Raw genomic sequence first — 19434 nt, 5'->3', positions numbered from 1 at the left:
ATACTTTATGCTGCAAAGGTTTCTTTAAAAGCAACTTTGTTGCTTCCTGGGTCAGTCTTGGGGATTTCTGTTGCTTTGGAGTTGGGTTGGTGGGGTTTTTTTGTTTGTTTAAAATGACAGACTGCACTGCTGACTCTAAAACTAAGTCAGAGGAGAAGAAATGGCAATATAAGAGCCTGATCATAAAAGCCAAAGTGATCCAGCAGACCAGGAAGGGGATGCTTTTACTTCCTCAATCCGCCCTGACCTGCCCTCTGCCCTGGGCCACAACCCACCCTATGGAAGCAGGCAGAGGGGGTGACTAGGAGATGTTCAGCTACTGTTAATGCCACATAAATACAGAAAAGCAGATTCTGTGATATAGCAGAGAAAGCACTTGCTAGTAGTCTTTCCTTTTTTTAAATGTAAAAGTAGTAAATTTTGATGGCAAGACTACAGCAAGCCATTGACTGGTTTGTCAAGCTGGGCAGCACTGTCAGCGGTGAGACCCAGTCTCACTTCGGCACACGGCCTGTCTCTCCTTAGCGCAGCCCACACAGGGGCAGAATAGCGTATTTTGAGTACTTGGACACCAGCTTCCTCGTGGGGCAAGGTGGTGGCGAGTAAGATACCTGTCTGCTTTTGAAGGGGGGGGGAAACAAACCAAAAAACCAGACACACACACAAGGAATACGTAAAAAGGATTTCTTACATTTGAAAGTCTAGATTTTTTTTCTCTCCATACTCCCAAACTAAACTTTTTACCAGCTTGAAGACAAAGAAACAAAGATGAAGAAGAACTTGGCAAGAAGGATGAAAGAAAGCCCTGTAAGTATTTTCAAGGCAAAAGACTAATCATACAGCTTGTTTTACTATAGGATGTTTGTGTGCATCAAGATTCACAGTTGTAAAGTTTTACTTTAAATAGCCTGAAACACCAACAGAGAAAGTATTTTTCCTAATACAGGGTCAACCTTTGAACCTCACAGTCCACACCTTCAAATCTGACAGTGATTTATGAGGAAGTTCCAACACTTCTTACAAAGTAACTGAAGCATTGTTTCTGACCCAGAAGTGAGCTGGTAATGTTGCACATAAAAAAAAAAAAATCAGATCAAACATTACATACCACCTCCAGAAGTGCTAGCAACTCACTCTCTATACCATTTGCTTGCCATTCACTGTGCTATCGCTTACAGGAGTGCAGGGGAACACTGCTATATGATCCCTTGAAGAAGGGTTAAGCAGGTGACTGCAGAGCTCCAGACCTTCATTAGGGTCTCGCACTCAGCATCGCTAATCTATTAGCTACTTTCTTAATGGTGCAACGCTGCCAGCGTGGCATTCATCAGCTTGTCACATTGCTCCAAAAGATGTGAGACTTGAAAAATGGGAAGCCTGTTTTGAAATTAGTCCTCGTCTTCGGCAGTTTATGTTCAGCAGCATAAACACAAGACAAGTACTCATCACATTTCAGTAAAAAAAAAAAAAAAAGGCATTTTTTTGACAGGGAATGGAGGCAGGTGATGCCAATTCTTGAAGTCTGAAGGAAATTTTGGGGATATCTAGAACCCAAAATGCTGAATAACAGATTCAAGGTCATGCTTTCTCATTGCCTTAGGGCTATTTTAGATAAGGAAGTTAAAAGACAGTAAACAAGCCGGTAATTCTTCTTTGTAGGCCCACGTAGCAGTATGCTATCAAGGGCATCTTTGTAATAAGCATTTTATTCACTTTTTAAATAAGCCAAACTAAGCATGGTTTTGAATTTAAATAAACAGATTACCGAAAAAAAAGTTATTGGGACACTGGAGAACCAAATGTCAAATTAACTTGCTGGCTCTGCACTGCCAGACACGTGCACCATGCACACCCTTGCCTTCCCGCAAGCCTTGGGTTTCAAAAAACCCACAAGACTGTCTGTGATGGTCAAAAATGCCTTCTGAGTAACTGTTGCTTTGTTTTTTCCTAGAGGAACTAATTCTTTTTCAGGTTGTGTCATGTTAATGTGATCTACGTACTCAGATGTATAGTGAAATGGTAAAAAAAAAAATTATGAACTACAGAAGCAGGCAGATAGGCTTTATTCTGTAATGTGCGTTCTTACTGATGATGGGGTTAAAGAACAGGTTTAAGGTAGAAAAAAGTAATTTAAAAATACAACTATCAAGAGTTTTAAACAGAATACTGCTTTGGAATTTCAGTAGCTAATTTCTGAAGAATTTTTAAGTTTCACATACAGCTTCACATTTGCATAGAAGAGTTATAACTCCAGAAAAATTAGTTTGTTCCAGATAAGATGGCAACCACAGAAACATGATCATAAAAATGTGGCAAAGTGAGAAGCAGTAAGAAAAATTGCTCCCTGTATTCTCCCCTGGAATCTAAAAATCCAGAAAAAAAAAGACTTAAAAAAAAACAAAACCAAAAACCCACAACAAACCACAACGCCACATCATACATTGAACAGCCTAAACTGAAAGCTCAGCCCTGGAAGAAGCTGCTGTCCTGTGGTAAGAACATGTGGCTGCTGGTCCAAGCACAGGACTGTGAGTCAAGGCCCCTGAACCAATTCCCAGCTTTAGCAGTGACTCAGTGGAAGAGCTCAAACAAGCCACAGAAGACAATTTAAAGAGACACTCTCAAATTGGAAATAAGATACCATAGTTATAAAAGGCACCGATATTTGTCAGAGATTATAAAGAATACTAGAGTCTACAACTAATCTCAACTCTCCTTGTTCACGTGTTTTCAAGTTCATTTACCACATAACCACTGTTTCATGCAACACAGATTTAACAAAGCATTTGCTGTTAATTATATTATACATAATATTTAAAAAGATTCTTTGTACTTTTAGAAGCGTAAGTATTCCTCCTTAGATATTGTTGTGGTTTAACCCCAGCATGCTAAGCTCCACTCAGCCACTCGCTCACTCCCCCCCAGTGGGATGGGGGAGAGAATCGGAAGGGTAAAAGTGAGAAAACTGGTGGGTTAGGATAAAGACAGTTTCATAGGGAAAGCAAAAGCCGTGCACACAAGCAAAGCAGAACAAGGAATTCATTCACTGCTTCCCATGGGCAGGCAGGTGTTCAGCCATCTCCAGGAAAGCAGGGCTCCATCACGCGTAACGGTGACTTGGGAAGACAGACGCCATCACTCCAAACACCCCCCCCCTTCCTTCTTCTTCCCCCAGCTTTATATGCTGAGCATGACGTCATATGGTGTGGGATATCCCTTTGGTCAGCTGGGGTCAGCTGTCCCGGCTGCGTCCCCTCCCAACTTCTTGTGCACCCCCAGCCTCCTTGCTGGTGGGGTGGGACGAGGAGCAGAAAAGGCCTTGACTGTGTGCAAGCACTGCTCAGCAGTAACGAAAACATCCCTGTGTTATCAACACTGTTTTCAGCACAAATCCCAAACACAGCCCCATACGAGCTACTGTGAAGAAAATTAACTCTACCCCAGCCAAAACCAGCACAGCTATAAACCCCAAAGCAGTGAAAGCCATACACATACTAATGCCACACACATTCCCCTGGAGGCGCAAGCTGCAATGGGCAACCACAAAGACACTAACCTCTTGCCACCCTGTGATTCCCTTTCCTTGCCCCATACAGAGGCGCAAGGTGACTCCCTAACAGGGTGCCAGCTGAAACTGGTTCTAGTCCCCTGTGGCAGCAGCAGAGATGAAGCATTTCTTTCGACACAGACTTCTAAGCCAAATGAGGAAAAACCCCAAACACAGATTCTTTCCCCCAGGCACATTCGTGACCACACTGGCAGGCACCTGACAAGAACAAACAGCAGGAACAGCAGCAGCTCTCTGGTAGATAACAGAAAGCTTCCTATTTAATCCTTGTGTTTTGTTACTGCTTTTCTCCCCATTTGCATATGCATGCTAGAAACGCTTGGCATATCTCAAACAGGAGGCCGCAAGCTCCCAGAGTCCAAAAAAGAATAACGTCAAGCCTCTTGTTACAAAAAGTTTTGCAGTAATACCACCTGGCTCAGGCACTAGCAAGAAATGAAGTTTCCCAGTTTAAAAGAAAAAAGCCCAGACAATAATTATTCCTCCCCCTAAAACATGCTGTAAAGCTTCAGCAGAAGGAGCTATTAATCTGTCATTGCAAGGAGTCAGGCTTCAATCTGCAACCCAATTGAAACTCATTAAGCAGCAGCAATCTCTTTGCTGACACTGTCATTTAATTTTGAAGGTTTGACATAAGGAGAGGATGAAGGGGGAAGGGGCAGGAAATACATCCATCTCGGCATGGCTTTGGGTTCAGAGACCCCACAATAGCTACAAGGAGAGCTGTTAACTATAGATAAGCCTTCTCTTGCTATGAGGAGTTCTGCATCCCAGCCTCAGGCCTTTGCTCATTTGAAAGATATCTAAAGTGATGGATGCGTGTGGAGGCCTTCATCCCAAAAACCATTTCTGGGAGCTTCTGATTAGGACAGGGGCCCAAGCAGAGTTTTAGGAAGAAAAGAACAGGAAGAAGTTTCAGCAAGGTGAATGAACCAAAATCTGCATCAGAAAGGTTTTCGGTTGTCTCAAGGAGAACTTCCCTCTACTGCTTGGGAACATTTTGATAACAGCAATGGCTATGCACCTGGGCTGGCAGATGGCCAGGGCATCGCTGCTGTACTGGACAGGCTGGAACTCCAGTGCGAACTTGAGTCAAAGGGACTGTGACCTGTGGCTGAGTCCACGTGGGAGCAGGACACCCCAAAGCATCTGTGGCTGTGGTTATGTCTGTGCCACAGCAGGTGTACCTCTGAAAGGATTGTGGACCAAGGATAAGTCCACGCTGGAGAAGACACACCTCGAAGCATCTGTGGCTGTGGATAAGTCCATGCTGCAGCAGGTACACCTTGAAGCATGAGTGGCTGTGCATGACGTCACGCTGGAGCACCTCAAAGCGTGTGGCCATGGATAAGCCCACGACAGAGCAGGTACGCCCCTGCAGGGACTGCAGCCACAGGTAAGGCCACGTTGGAGCAGGGTCACTCCTGAAGGGACTGTGCCTGTGGGTAAGGTCACACGGGAGCAGGTATATCTCTGAAGGCATTGCGGCCCATGGAGAAGGCCATGCTGGAACAGTGCACCTCAAAGCAACTGTGGCTGTGGGGAAGTCTATACTGCAGCAGGTACTCCCCTAAGGGACTGCAGTCTGTGGATAAGTCCAAGCTGGAGCAGGGGCAAGGGGAGGAGTTCATTGCAATGTTAAACCCGATGGCCTGGTCCAAAGGGACACAGCATGTTTTAGGGGGAGGAATAATTATTGTCTGGGCTTTTTTCTTTTAAACTGGGAAACTTCATTTCTTGCTAGTGCCTGAGCCAGGTGGTATTACTGCAAAACTTTTTGTAACAAGAGGCTTGACGTTATTCTTTTTTGGACTCTGAGGAGCTTGCGGCCTCCTGTTTGAGATATGCCAAGCGTTTCTAGCATGCATATGCAAATGGGGAGAAAAGCAGTAACAAAACACAAGGATTAAATAGGAAGCTTTCTGTTATCTACCAGAGAGCTGCTGCTGTTCCTGCTGTTTGTTCTTGTCAGGTGCCTGCCAGTGTGGTCACGAATGTGCCTGGGGGAAAGAATCTGTGTTTGGGGTTTTTCCTCATTTGGCTTAGAAGTCTGTGTCGAAAGAAATGCTTCATCTCTGCTGCTGCCACAGGGGACTAGAACCAGTTTCAGCTGGCACCCTGTTAGGGAGTCGCCTCTGTATGGGGCAAGGAAAGGGAATCACAGGGTGGCAAGAGGTTAGTGTCTTTGTGGTTGCCCATTGCAGCTTGCGCCTCCAGGGGAATGTGTGTGGCATTAGTATGTGTATGGCTTTCACTGCTTTGGGGTTTATAGCTGTGCTGGTTTTGGCTGGGGTAGAGTTAATTTTCTTCACAGTAGCTCGTATGGGGCTGTGTTTGGGATTTGTGCTGGAAACAGTGTTGATAACACAGGGATGTTTTCGTTACTGCTGAGCAGCGCTTGCACACAGTCAAGGCCTGTTCTGCTCCTCGTCCCACCCCACCAGCAAGGAGGCTGGGGGTGCACAAGAAGTTGGGAGGGGACGCAGCCGGGACAGCTGACCCCAACTGACCAAAGGGATATCCCACACCATATGACGTCATGCTCAGCATATAAAGCTGGGGAAGAAGAAGGAAGGGGGGGGATGTTTGGAGTGATGGCGTCTGTCTTCCCAAGTCACCGTTACGTGTGATGGAGCCCTGCTGTCCTGGAGATGGCTGAACACCTGCCTGCCCATGGGAAGCAGTGAATGAATTCCTTGTTCTGCTTTGCTTGTGTGCGCAGCTTTTGCTTTCCCTATGAAACTGTCTTTATCTTAACCCGCAAGTTTTCTCACTTTTACCCTTCCGATTCTCTCCCCCATCCCACTGCGGGGCTAGTGAGCGAGCGGCTGGGGGGGGTGCCGGCTGGGGTTAAACCACAACAACTTCTCTCTTCCCAAAGATCTTGCTGCCCCAAGCCCCATCCATTTACTAACACCACAACCTCCTACCTGTAGCACAGACAAAGGTTTCAAGTTGACCAAATTTTCAAGGAAATCTTTTTTGCTGAGGCAAGCCCCACGCTCTGTAACTGTGGGCAGAAGACCAGCTGGCACTTGTAAACAACATGGTTTGTGGCTTACAGGGAAATGCACCAACCCAAAAGACAGAAATAGTGGCAAGATGACAACTCTGGCTTTTTGTGATCATTATGTCTGACCATAGAAGTCTTGTTATTGCGACAACCAAACACACACAGTCTTGACAGAAGAGCTATCCCATCTCGTAGGGGCAACCTGCCGCTTACAGACATCTCCCAAAGCAGAGCTGAGAAGCCACGTGTTCCCTGTTTCGCCTTTCTGGGTGACTGCTTTGAGCACAGGCACTTCAGTGGCTGTGGCCTTCCCACAAACACACCACAATTCTCAAGCCCACTCTACAGCTGTTTAACCTGTGGACCCAGCTACTGTGACATCCATCCCACTTTACACACTAGGAACCAAAAAAAGCCAGAAAATACTCTTCTAGGACCTTATGAACAGGTGAACAGAGGATCAAAGAAATAGACTGTTATTTGCCCAAGACTGCCTTTTCCGCTTTCATATATAGTGTAAAATTTAAGCAGTTGTTTTAGTACTAACTGCAGTGGCCACTCAAATGACTGCTGCCGCAGCCTGCAGCACATGAGCAGTTTTATGAACCTTCTGTCTTCCTGACTGATTCCCGTGAGCTAGAGAGGAAGAAGAAAGATTGCACTCCGAGCTGCAACAAGGAAAGCCAGCCAAAAGCTCAGCCTGCTCACAAGCAGCACATTGTCAAGAGGTCTCACAGCTGCAATTCCCAACCTCCCACGCAGCCTGTTACCACCCTCCTCCTTCCCTCCTAAACTGGTACAAGCTTTATCTTACTCCAGCCAAACTCACCCTACAGTTCCCAGTCACTAACTTCTTGCTCTGCTCCCACTACAGGCTGATGCCTCCTTGCCTGCTCCTGACAGATCTCAGGTGCTGCTCTGGCCTGTCTTTTTTGCCATCCCTTCCAGCCTTTTTAGCATCAGTGGTGCCAGCATGGTGCCTGAGCAATCATATCCACTTTGGCTCTCCTCTGCATCCCACCTCAACTCTAACCCCAGCATGTCTCACTAGTGGCACAGAAGTGGTTGGGAACCTATGATTTCATGTCCCATCCTAGTCCAAAGGTGCCAGCTGAGCACTAGAAAGATCAGATTTCTTAGAGATAAAGACCAGCCAACCTCCGCTACGTGGAGAAATTTGACTCACTCACACACAGGGGCTTGGTGCAAGACCCCTTGGCAGGACAGAAAGAGGCAAGGAGTAAAACATCCTTCCAAAGGCTGATCTAACATGAGCAGAACCACTGTGCACCCCATGAGCTTGCTCTTATCCTAGCCATTTTAAGTGCATAAAGCTATTCATTTACACTGTCTTTTGGCCATTCATTCCTCTCCCCTGCATATTGTCTCAAACAAATACAACCTCACCATCAAACACAAGAGATTCTCAGATTGAACCAGCAGGTTTTCCCCACACAAACTCTTTCAACAACCACTCCCAGCCCCACACTAAAATCTTGGGTTTGGGCACATGCAAAATAATCACTATAAAGCAATTCTTGCATCCCAAGGTGGATGGATACCCTTTCAGGAAGATACAAAGCCAAAAAGAAGGATCTTTATTTCACTTGCTTCACAGCACTGCACTTTCAGGGCTGCTTCAGAAGTGTCATCAAAATATCCTCCAGACTTCCCTTAAGTTGTTTCTCATGACATGAGTTTTATCAGTACAAGGGGTTAACTAACTCAAACTAGTTCAGTTAGAAAATTGCTTAAGTCAACATGCTTTTAAAAGAATTGACTGCACACAGTATGTATAAAAACCTGGGAACTTACACATCTGCCATCAGAAGCATGAACAACTCCCGCTTCCCATAAAACTAGAGGACAGGGGATGGACTCACACCCACACACGCGAGGTAGCACAGAGTAAGCAGGCCATGACACCAAGCACTGCTGCTCACTGTGCACATGCTTTACCACTTTTGCATACACAAGCTTAAGTAATCAGCCACATTACTGCTCAGATGTAACCTTCACAGCCTTTTCTTTTTACTTTTCCATTTAGATTCTTTCAAGTGCAATGCAGCATCAGCTAATTCTGGCTTCACTTCACTTTCACTTCTCCAAAGATACTCTTTTTTTAGACTAAGAAAATGCTTGACAGAATAATACAAGTGCCAGTGACAACAACATGCAATACGATATAATGCATTTTGTCTAGCGTACAACTGCCATCCCAAACCACAAAAAAGTACCTCATTTAATAGCAATATGGCTGTTAGGGCTCTGGTATCAGATAAATAGTTTAAACTAACACAAAAAAAAGCCCAAAACATTGGTTTGTGTAGATAACAGGTTACACCACCCTGCACTTAAGTGCTGAGACAATCTACATCTGTCAACATTGCTCATCGAGGGAGAGCTACCTTCAGAGAACATGTAAGTCTTTACAAGCAGCTTTTTATTTTTAAAAGTTACAAGCTAGTACTATTGCTTTTGGACAATGTGGTTAAGAGATGGATGATTATCTAGACACTTGGAAAAACACCTCTTGAAACTTTAAGAAGTACTTACTCCAAGATTTGTTACCATATGAATTTGCAGGTTAAATGGCAGTGTATGTGCACTTACTAATACCCTCACAGCACACAAGCTAGATCAGTAGCTGATACATAAAGACTGCAGATTTACTTCAGTGGAGGTAAAGTATCTAGGGCAACTCATTGCAAGCTTCTATTCTGCCTCCATCGAGCTTAGTTTTGGTACCACCACTCTGTATACCCTGACATTTAGGGAAGCCACTAGGATAAGTGAATGGCTCTTGTCCAGAGCCAGCAGGAAACACAGCTGCCATCTTGCCCCCTTCCAAGCAGCCAAGCTTACAAGCTAAGAAGAGAAACTAGTCAGAGCCTAGGCTTGCTTGTTCCTCCCATTACTGCTCCAAGCTTCAAGTCAGAAGATAAAGAACTTCTCCTTTCATTGCACTGCTTGAGGCTTCCAGCCCAATGGAACATTTTCAGCCCTATACGATACTTCCTACATCCCAGAAGCTATGTTTTGATATGTCTCAAAGTATTAGAGTTGAGTTCATTTACACCCCATAGGCAAACACTGGATCTCCTTTGTGCAATTTATGTTAAAAACGCCACAAAAGTGCTATAAATGAAGTTCATTTTTTGTGGACACTGGAAGTCCCTGGTGCACTTGAAGAAGAGAGTTCCGATTTAACGATTTGCCTTTTAAAAGCCATTAGCAGTTTGCAAGAGTCCCCACACATTTATCTTTCAGGTTGTTCATCAAGATGGGTGGCGAAAAAAAAGAACAGTAATTAACTGCAAACAAAACAAATTACAGTGTTGAAGTATAAGCACCAACTTAAGTCTGACAAACAAATCTAATACAGAAATTCAAGCTCAAGTTCAAAATCTAAAGCCATATTAGGAGAAAATGAGATGCTCTTACAAAGCATTTACAACTTGTGTACATAACTAAAGAGAAAAAGAAATTATCAAAATTTGACTCAAGCCTTGGGGGGGGATTACTTTTTTTTTTCCTTTAGATGTCAGCTCAAAGTTACTTGCTAAAACCACTTTTGAGACCTAAAAAGAGCCACTTCCGCGGGTTTAAAAACTGAAAAGTTTTTGGGAAGAGTTCTAGAAAACTCCCAAACCACATAACTTAGAGCAGTGCTTTTCAATTTCAGCTACGCAGCTTCTTACACAAAAATAATTCAAAGTGTTATCATGTTTAGCATGGATTTCCTTGGTGAAATATGCCAACGTAATGACAAATACTTTTAACAATTTGTGCGTGACTTTCTACTGGCTAAGGGTTTGTAGAAAGAAGGAAGTCAGATTCTTTGCTTAGGCTGCCTGAAAACCAGAAAAGGCAGCTGTTTCAACAGCAGCCTCCAATTCAAGCTAGCAAATTTGGGATACGCGGTGCAGAGGATGAACAGTTTCCACTACCATAAATAAATCCAACTGGTGGGAACGTGTAGACAGTTAGCAATCCTGAAAATTGACTCCTGTGTATCCAAAGACAAAACCAGAGCTCGAATCAGAAGTTCAGAAATGTTCACAGATGCTGCCTAAACCAGTTTACTCAGACTATTTCCCTGAGATTCCCCACGGCATTTGGCAGGAGACAAAAAAAAGTTTGTCTTCATGGAGCAGCCCCAGCTGCTCTTTTCTAGCACATCAGTAGACCTTCATCTGCAGCTTCGACTGTTGCATTTCACTGATGGGTGCGGGTTGCACCTCTCATGCATCTCCTGCGCATTCAACAACCAGCTCCCTCCGGAAAAATCTAGGTCCCAGTGAGCCACTCGGCATCAAGTGGACAACCAGAACACGCAGGCTGTAGTGCTGCCTGGCCAAGCAACCTCTGCCAAGTCACTTGCCTCTTAATACTCACCCTCCTGAAAAGGCAACCTGAGACTTGCAGTAGTTCCCACTGATCAGGAGCAAAACCAAGATCCTACTGTGTTATATAAAGTATTCTTTCTGCAAACTGCTTAAAAGTTTAATACAACAGGAGTATGGAGCCATAAAAATTGATGATTATTCTTTACCCTCCAGACATGGCATTGCAAGCACACCTCTGAATTTAAAGAGCCTGGCAAGAACTCCAGCAAAGGCACAAGGTGGTTTTTAAAAGAACTGCTCTCACTCTGGAGATTGCAGAGTACCAGGCTTATTAAATATTAAGGCCAGACAAATTGCAGAGATGTCAACAAGACTCAAGACTTTACAATCCAACACTGACAGACTGAGTGGTCTCTGTGGTATCCTCACCTAACGTTGCTGCAGATTTTGCAAAAGGCGTGCTTGCATGAAAGTAACTTGATTTTTTGCAGCCAAGGAGTAGAAGATATTTCTGTCAGAACAACATTTCACAGTTCCAGTTTCTGAGGAAATGCCTCATAGAAGTAAGGCAAGTTCTGCCAAATAAAATTTGTATGAGTTATTTTGCTAGGCTTAAGTCCTATCCTTAATAATGCCTGTGCTTTAAAATAAATTTGCTGTAAAAGGTTAACTAAAGACCTCCATAAATATTTTTTAAAAGGGGATTCAAAAAAGAAAGTCAAGACTTCTGAAAATGAAAAAAGTTACAATAGTGAGAAAAGACTCTGTATTGTAGCTGTTAAGACTATCACTTACTACACTAGAAAGAAAAATCCGAATTAGCTTATGAGTATCTCCAAAGAGGCTTCCATCACAGTTCTGCCATTGGTTATGAAAGATTAGAAACCGTTCTGGGTATCTACCTGGGCTTCCACATTTACCTTGATCAAAACGACAGCACAAACTCATGGGTACACCAGGAGACCCACAGATGCTGGAGCAGGAAGGGCATCATGACATAGCTCAGAGAGGGAGGAAGAAGGCTGGGTGATGACAGGCTGTAGAAGCAAAGGCAAAGACGCTCACCAAGAAGCAAAGTGCAAAGAAGCTGTAGCCAAAACTGCATGGAGCTGTATCCTCTGACTTGTCTCTTCCCTCCATTACTGCTACCATTACTTTATCTTAACTCCAATAGCACATTTTTGTGCAGAACATAATTTTCTAAAGCAAACTGAAGTGTCCGCTCTGCACATGCAGCACAATAAACTTCATTTCAGTTTGCTTTAGAAAATTGCTCTCCGCTCCCAAAAATCAGCAGGCAGAACATGAGAACATTGCACTGGGTTGGACAGCTCAAACATGAAATCCAGCCTCATTCCAACACACGTCTTGGATTTACTCTAAGATTGGACTTGTTACAACTCACGGGAGGCTGCTGTGCACTAGGACCATGTCCTGTTTGTTAAAGTTTGGAAAGGATATCAGCAAGGTGGGTCTCTTCCAAGAGTGACAAAGCCTTAAAGCGAAGCCATGCTGTCTGCAGAGCTGGATTCCAGGCTTGAGTCTATAAGAGCTTCTGGGTGATGCAAACAACCACAAGCCACTTTTCACAAGGGGGCATGACTTGGCATCCTTGAACAAGTATTCAGAGGTCTGGTTTGCAAGAGTAGTGGGCTTTCCAAGCTTCACTGATACATAAGAGCATATCTGGGAGCATAAAGAGAAGAAAATCCCAATTGCAGGCATCAAAAAGGGAAAACTAGAAGAGATTCAGTGAATGCTTTTGATCTTGTTCCTTGCCACAACTCCTTACCTGCAAGATGGAGTAATAGCACTCCCCTGCAAACACATCACAGAATTTAATGGTTGTGTGAACCCCCAGAGAGTAGCGATCATATTCCCAAACAATAGGAGAAGGAAGGAAGAAAACTTTACAGAGACGTGTTACATGATAACAGCTCCATATACCACATACAAGCTCTCTTCTAGAAGCTGAGAATCATAGAATAGTGTGGGTTGGAAGGGACCTCTAAAGGTCATCTAGCCCAACCCCGCCGCCGTGGGCAGGGACATCTTCAACTAAGAAGAGAAAACACCGAGTAAAGTAGACCTTTCGAGTCAACTGTGCAAGGTCATTTGCTGTTTTGGACACCCTCTGTCTCCAACAATATCTAGGAATTGACCTCCATCTCTGCTAGAAACACAGTAACCTTGAGCCCAAGGTAAAGCACAAGTTGGGCTAGCACAGCTAAAGCTGAAGCATGGGTGAGGTACACTGACACAAAGACGATGATGCATTTTCTTAGAGTGGACACAAGCAGAGCACAGGTTGGTCTAGTACACTTTCGGAGTGTGACAGTCATTGCTACTGCAGTTTCCAAAAGACCTGGTGAAATATCCTAGGAGTCCACATGACCATGGGATATAGTAATATTGGACATTGTTATTCTATTTTCTGTGCCAGAAGTACCGTGGAAGCTGGTTCGTACAGGTGTACTTTACAGGCCAGTTCCTTCAGTGTGACCTGTCAAAATTATCAAATAGGAACATGAAAAAAGAAAAAAAATCTGTGGCATGACTATAGCAATGCAAATCCAGCCCGACAGATAACAGCTGGGCAACTGATGCCTACAGAAGTGCAAATATTCAGTTAACAACTTCTATCAGCAATAATCACAGATGTCCCGATGTCAGGAAATGCAGTCACACCAATTCCCGTCAAACCAGGGAACACACATGCAGTAGCAGAGATCTGCAAAAAAGCACATCACTCTGTGCTCAAGTCTGCTACTAGCAAAGATCCTAAAGATGGCAACTGCGTGCAAAATAATTTCACTGAAAATCTGAAGAAAACAATATTCAAAATATGCACCTAGATGGCTTATATAGCACTATCTCTTCATCAAGGGAAAACCTCTTCCCCCTTGCTTCCCTCCCTCTAAATATATGTATCTCAAATAGCTACTATTTTCAAGCTCTTGGCTTGCTATTCAAAGGCTCTTTATGCAAGACTTGTCATAAGTTACAAACTGTCACTAGCAGAATACTGTTCAGGAAAGGTTATCTCTAACTATAGATGTCTTCAAAAAGCACCACTAACATTTGCCACTTCAGTAGCTGTATGGAAGTCCCCAGGTTTGCTTGTTGACTCAACCAAAACAGATTCCATAGTGAAAACTCAGAGGCATGAAAACCTTCTTCAGACCAGAATATTAATACTGTGTGCAATAAATAACACTCACATAAGTGTTTTATTTTTATATAATATTAACAGGTGTTATATTGGGTTTGTGCAGTTGCTAAACCAGCTAGTACCAATGGAATCAGAAGCCCCGGTCAGTCACAAGAGACAGGCCCGTTCTGATCTGCACAGTCAGTGCCAGGCACACTAGGTACCCACACCCTGCAAAACACTTTACCAAACAATTTCATTCTAATTCTTTATTTTAAATGACATTGTACTAGCTTTCTAATGTTTTACCTATTTAAAGTGTTGGTCGTAGCTGAACCAGATTGTTCTATCAAGAGCAAACTGGTAACGTGAGATGTTAGTTGCTCTGGTCCTGGAGCATTGCAAAGCGCTGCATGCTACCTAAGAGTACAGCAACTGCCCAGTGACCATTTAACCCTGATTAACACTGTATTTGTAAGAGACTAGTATCACTGAGGACAGAACTGCTCAAGTACTTTATCAGAACACCATAGAAAAAAACTTGCATTTACTACCAACTGCCACGACAGGGGCAAAGCGGAATCTGAAGGCACGCAACTCTTGGTCACAGCACTATTTATATTTGCGAACACAGGGCACATTTCAGACTCCAGAATCAACTCTGGTCTTCAGCCAGTACAGCAAGGTCTTCCTTCTTCAGTGCTCCTGGCATAACACAATGCAGCATCCCACTCGGAATTGCAAGTACCTTTTTGATAAGACTTGTCTAATAAAACAAGTGCAGCTAGCAATGGAAAGTAGAATTAAAATCTAAAGTTACAAGCTTTTAGTGAGGAATAAATAAATCAATCACACTTAAGAAGAGAGATACACTAGTACATCACATGCTGTCTTGGAATACACTCTCTGAGTACTCTACTGTGCTTTTAATAAAATGAGTATGTTACCCAAAGCTAACATTTTTTGCCAGCCCAAATACTTCACAATATACTGACAACTGAACAAACGCCCGGGACAATCCGTCCATTCATGACCACTGGAGTTCATCACTCCTACTTATTCTTCATCCTTCGCAGATGCAGTAATCCTTATGAATGCAGGCTTTCTTTAGATTGTAAAGAACAGCAATAGGGCCATAAAGAAAATCCATTCAAAGAAAATCCAAGCTTTCAGAGCATGCACTGAAGATTTGCTGATCTGTACAATGGTCAGCCAGAAAACATACACACTCTTCAAAACAAAACAGGAAAATGATGGAAATCATGTCAAAAAGGGTTTATGAAGCACTACATCATTCAGATGCTATATTTCAAAAGCTGCAACATGTTTCTGTATAAATAAAGTTGTTTTGCAGCACCCTCCCTCCCAAATACACAGAAAGACTACCTTTCCCCACTCCTTTGTGTCTAGGGATCAATAACTCACAGAAAGAAGGAATGACAAAAATAAAATGAGGTTACAGATATGCTGAAACCCTGTTGCAGGCACTGTGGAGCATTCTGCTGCTTCTGTACAAAAAATATGTTCACATCAGCTCCTGATGATGATATGTTCTGAAGCTGTAGCTATTAAAGTAGTTCTTGAAAAAAGAAAAAAGAAAAATTACTGCTGCGATGCCTATTCACGCCAAGGACCTCGAGAGAATTACCGCTTCATCGAGTCTTCCCTCAGTAGCAGGCAAACCAGCTGCACAGTGCTTTTGCTATAACCCGATGTGAATAAAAAATTGCCTCCCAAATTCTAAAAATAGATTACACAATAGATAATGCAACCTGGTAAATACACATTCATTGCTTTTATTTTTTTGCAATGCTTTTAACAAGCTGTATCAATTTAAGCAAGAGGACTTGTTATGAAATATGGTTAAGCAAGAATAAATGGAAGATCAAATTGGATGACTGCTCCTTACAGTAAAGTGTTACCTAGCTATTAGACCCACAGATATACAGGATCAGTTTTGGGATCAGAGCTAATTATCATAAGGAAGCAAGTAGACTATTTAGCCTATCATTTTCTTCTGGCATAAATAACTAATATTTCAGAAGGAACAGCAGAACTTTGAGGACGAGTACAGCATTATCATTGTTACCATAATGTTTCAGGTTATGAGATCCAGATGGGTGCAGGAGAAAGTGTCACCTTCTGGATTGTTATAATAGCAAAGCATAGAAAAAAAGGTGTGCCCAGTTACTCATGCTAAATGCTGACAGACTGAATTGCCAGATCATTGGGAAAACGCCCATCAGATTGCAGTCTGCCAAGTTTTAGACAACAAATGTAACAATAAAAAAATCTGGCAGATAATATCATTAATATTATCTATTATCAAATCTACTAAAAGATTTGCTTCAAGCACTGGGTTCAGCTTTGGTTACTCTCTGAGCAAAAGATCATCTTTTCCAGCAGTCTAAGTGGAAGATTTATCACTAAATTCAACTGAAAGTTAACAAGGTGTGCCACAATTCTCCTGTCACAACAGTAACTAAAAATCTTTCACTGAATCAAACAGAAATAAAGGACTGAGCAGATCTTACGAGATGAGTAATACACACAGTGCCCAGTACTAAGACACTCATGGCAAACAACAAAACCCCCACAAAAAGTCCAGGAACTCCCCCGTTAACTATTTTACCAATACTCAGACACCCATCAAAAAAAAAAAAAGAAAAAAAAAATCAGTTCTCCTTATAACTGTTGGCATGAAAAAAGGCACAAGAAGTCACTCACATGCCTCCATGCCAGGTTAAGACTCAGCTATGGGGAAGGGGCACTTCAGCAGCCGCACGCTCTCCAGCATTCGCACTTCTCCTGTAAGGGACATGGCAGCTTGCCTGCTTTTGCACAGCTGCTATAAAGCAAAAATCATGGACATGTTACAAGCACAGTTGAGATATGCGAAGTCAGATCATATTTAATTGCAGCCTGGTATGCTCATTACAAGAGCAAAGAGCATGCAAAGAAAGCATCGACTGCTTTTCCCTGAACAGAAAAGGCAACACTAGTGGAAATCACTGAGTAACAACAGAATCACAACTCATGATCCGAATTCAGCAGCAGGTTTCCCAAGCAGCCTTGAGCAAACCTTTCCTGTTGCATACTTCAGATCCAGTACTATTTTCCATCTTTAAAAGGCAAAAATTATTAAGGCTTTACAATGTTTGGATGCTAATATGATATTTCGTGGATCTGTAAATATGTACACACACTTTTTTTTTTTCATCCCACATAAAGAGGTATAAAGCGTTGTGAGGAGAATTGGATCCTAACTCTAGGCTGATGAGCAGCAGTAGCACAACCATTCCCCTGCTCCCTGCTACCACACCATCCCTTCAGGTGTGCTAGATGTTCCAAGTAAATAGGAGTAAGAAGAAAAAAGCAGCGGCGTAAACAGGTGACTAAAAACATTTTTACAGGCTGAGCAATATAGTTCTGGTGGTTCAGACATGGTGCAACTCACACTGACTTCTGAGAACATACACCACATAGCTCAACAGCCTAACTCCAGCCACAGCCAGAAGTTCTCTCCCCAGTTAAGTTCCTGAGGGAAAGCATTCTTTTTCAGGATGTCCTATTTATCACCTCAAAGACTTGAAGTTACTGGACTGTGACCCACAGACGACATAGAAAGGTCTGCCAAATAACACAGGAATACAGCAATGAAAAGCCTAGACTAGTAATCAGAGTATTTTTCTTCCTTGCAGAAAAGCTGCTACTTTTTGCAGCCATTTTTTTGTAACCGCTAAAAAAAAAATTCATATCCCCCAGAATACTTCTGTCTCCCCATAGTCAGTCTCTCAGCCCATATCAATAAGCCTAACTGAACCCGATGCCTTCTCCTTGGTTACATCTCCCTCTGCAGATAAAGTTCAACCAAGCATTTCTCCTTGGGGTACCTGTTGCCCCAGCAATTTGTTCTGCAACTTCTTCTGGACAGGGAAGGTGACTTCTTCAGTACTGGCGGATCTCCTGCTCACTGAAGCTTACAATGAAACTGCTCGATCCTCAAGCACATCAAACCATAAGCCACAGACAAATTTTCCTGGTCAATACAGCCACTTGTCTAGCAGAACATGTCCTGCAAATGTGACATCCCAGCAGTAACCCCAAGTCCATGGAACTTATTTAGTTTTAGTTACAGTACAAAAGTGAGTTTTTTTCAGACAGTTTAAAAATAGGATATTGTTTTCAATTTAGTGTTCCTTAACTTTGAAGCCCAGCATTACAGAATGGACCTCTGGCAAACAGGTGCTAACAGGAATCAGTAAGATCTTCCCAGTCCTTTTTACCAGCCCCAGAACACCCTCCTGGTCACATCAGCCCCCCGCCTCTGAACCACATAAAACCCCTGCCTGCTCAGGAACTTCCCGTAAAACCATAACTGTCAACAAGCTGCTGTTTCAAGTTTCTCAGCCAGTAAGGCAAGTACAACGTAACAGTTAAATCACCTACAGTAAGAATTGTCAAATTCAGGAGTATAACTAATGATTACTTAGGGTGCATCAGATCACCATTGATCATATATTTATTTCAATATGTGATTAATAGACCTTCTATGTTCTCCATACAATATACACTCAGTTTATGTTTCAGGACAATAGAAAGAAGGCACCTAAGTTTCTTTAGTTGACAAGTTTTTCTGGTGTCATTAGGAGAAAAAAAAAATACTATCTCCACATGTAAAATGGTCTATTTTCTATACTAAATCAAATGAAATGAAATACTGTTTCCAACCAAGTGAAGCATCAGAAAACTGTCTCCATGTTCAGATAGAGTATTACACAAGAACAGGCTATTCTGGAAAGTGAGTAATTCAACTCTGAGGCATGCATATTGTACGTGGGTACACACACTGGTCAGAAGTGTGACCAGTTCAAGGGTCAAATTGTCCAGAAAACACCATGCAGATATTGCATCATTTGGATTCTGGCACTTTGCCATCATTGCAAAAGCTGCCAACTTTTGTTCTTAAGTGGTGCCCTTTCTTACACTTAAGGGTTCTGAAGATCTCGGAAGATTAGATTCACTAAAAGACTAATTTTTTCACACATTCATTATAATCTAGTGTTACAAATTGAGTTAATTTCCTCACTCGCCATTCCAAGAAAATTCTATAACATAATCCTCGTCGTAAATAGTCATCAGTGGTCCAAGGTTTCTTCTTATAGCTGAGCAATCTCTATTTTGTCCTCGAGTCAAACTTTAATCCTTCTTTGGAAGTCCAAGGACTGAAAAGTAGGTCTTGCTTTTGACACAGCCTATTAGCAAGTTAAATAATGTTAGTTTAATTCCTGTTATAATTAAATATTCCTAGAGACAGTGGCATCTTTACCTTTCACTTAGCAAAAACACTGAT

General features: G+C 42.7%; 2 protein-coding genes across 2 annotated transcripts in view; one reads left to right on the top strand and one right to left on the bottom strand.

Annotated features, from left to right (window-relative positions):
• SLC9A7 (solute carrier family 9, subfamily A (NHE7, cation proton antiporter 7), member 7) overlaps positions 1–4837 on the bottom strand; it is a 47562-nt gene extending 42725 nt beyond the window's left edge. Inside the window, exon 1 of the mRNA XM_009331306.1 lies at positions 4756–4837. Coding sequence (XP_009329581.1) covers positions 4756–4837 — 82 coding nt within the window. The remainder of the gene's footprint in view (positions 1–4755) is intronic.
• Positions 4838–4911: 74 nt separating this feature from the next.
• RP2 (retinitis pigmentosa 2 (X-linked recessive)) overlaps positions 4912–19434 on the top strand; it is a 61231-nt gene continuing 46708 nt past the window's right edge. Inside the window, exon 1 of the mRNA XM_009331305.1 lies at positions 4912–4935. Within this exon, the coding sequence (XP_009329580.1) occupies positions 4912–4935 (24 nt within the window). The remainder of the gene's footprint in view (positions 4936–19434) is intronic.

Source organism: Pygoscelis adeliae, unplaced genomic scaffold (assembly GCF_000699105.1).
Source record: "Pygoscelis adeliae isolate BGI_AS28 unplaced genomic scaffold, ASM69910v1 Scaffold149, whole genome shotgun sequence".
NCBI classification, from domain to species: Eukaryota; Metazoa; Chordata; class Aves; order Sphenisciformes; family Spheniscidae; genus Pygoscelis; species Pygoscelis adeliae.
Note: the sequence above shows the minus strand (reverse complement) of the source record. Positions and strands in the feature narration are given on the sequence as shown.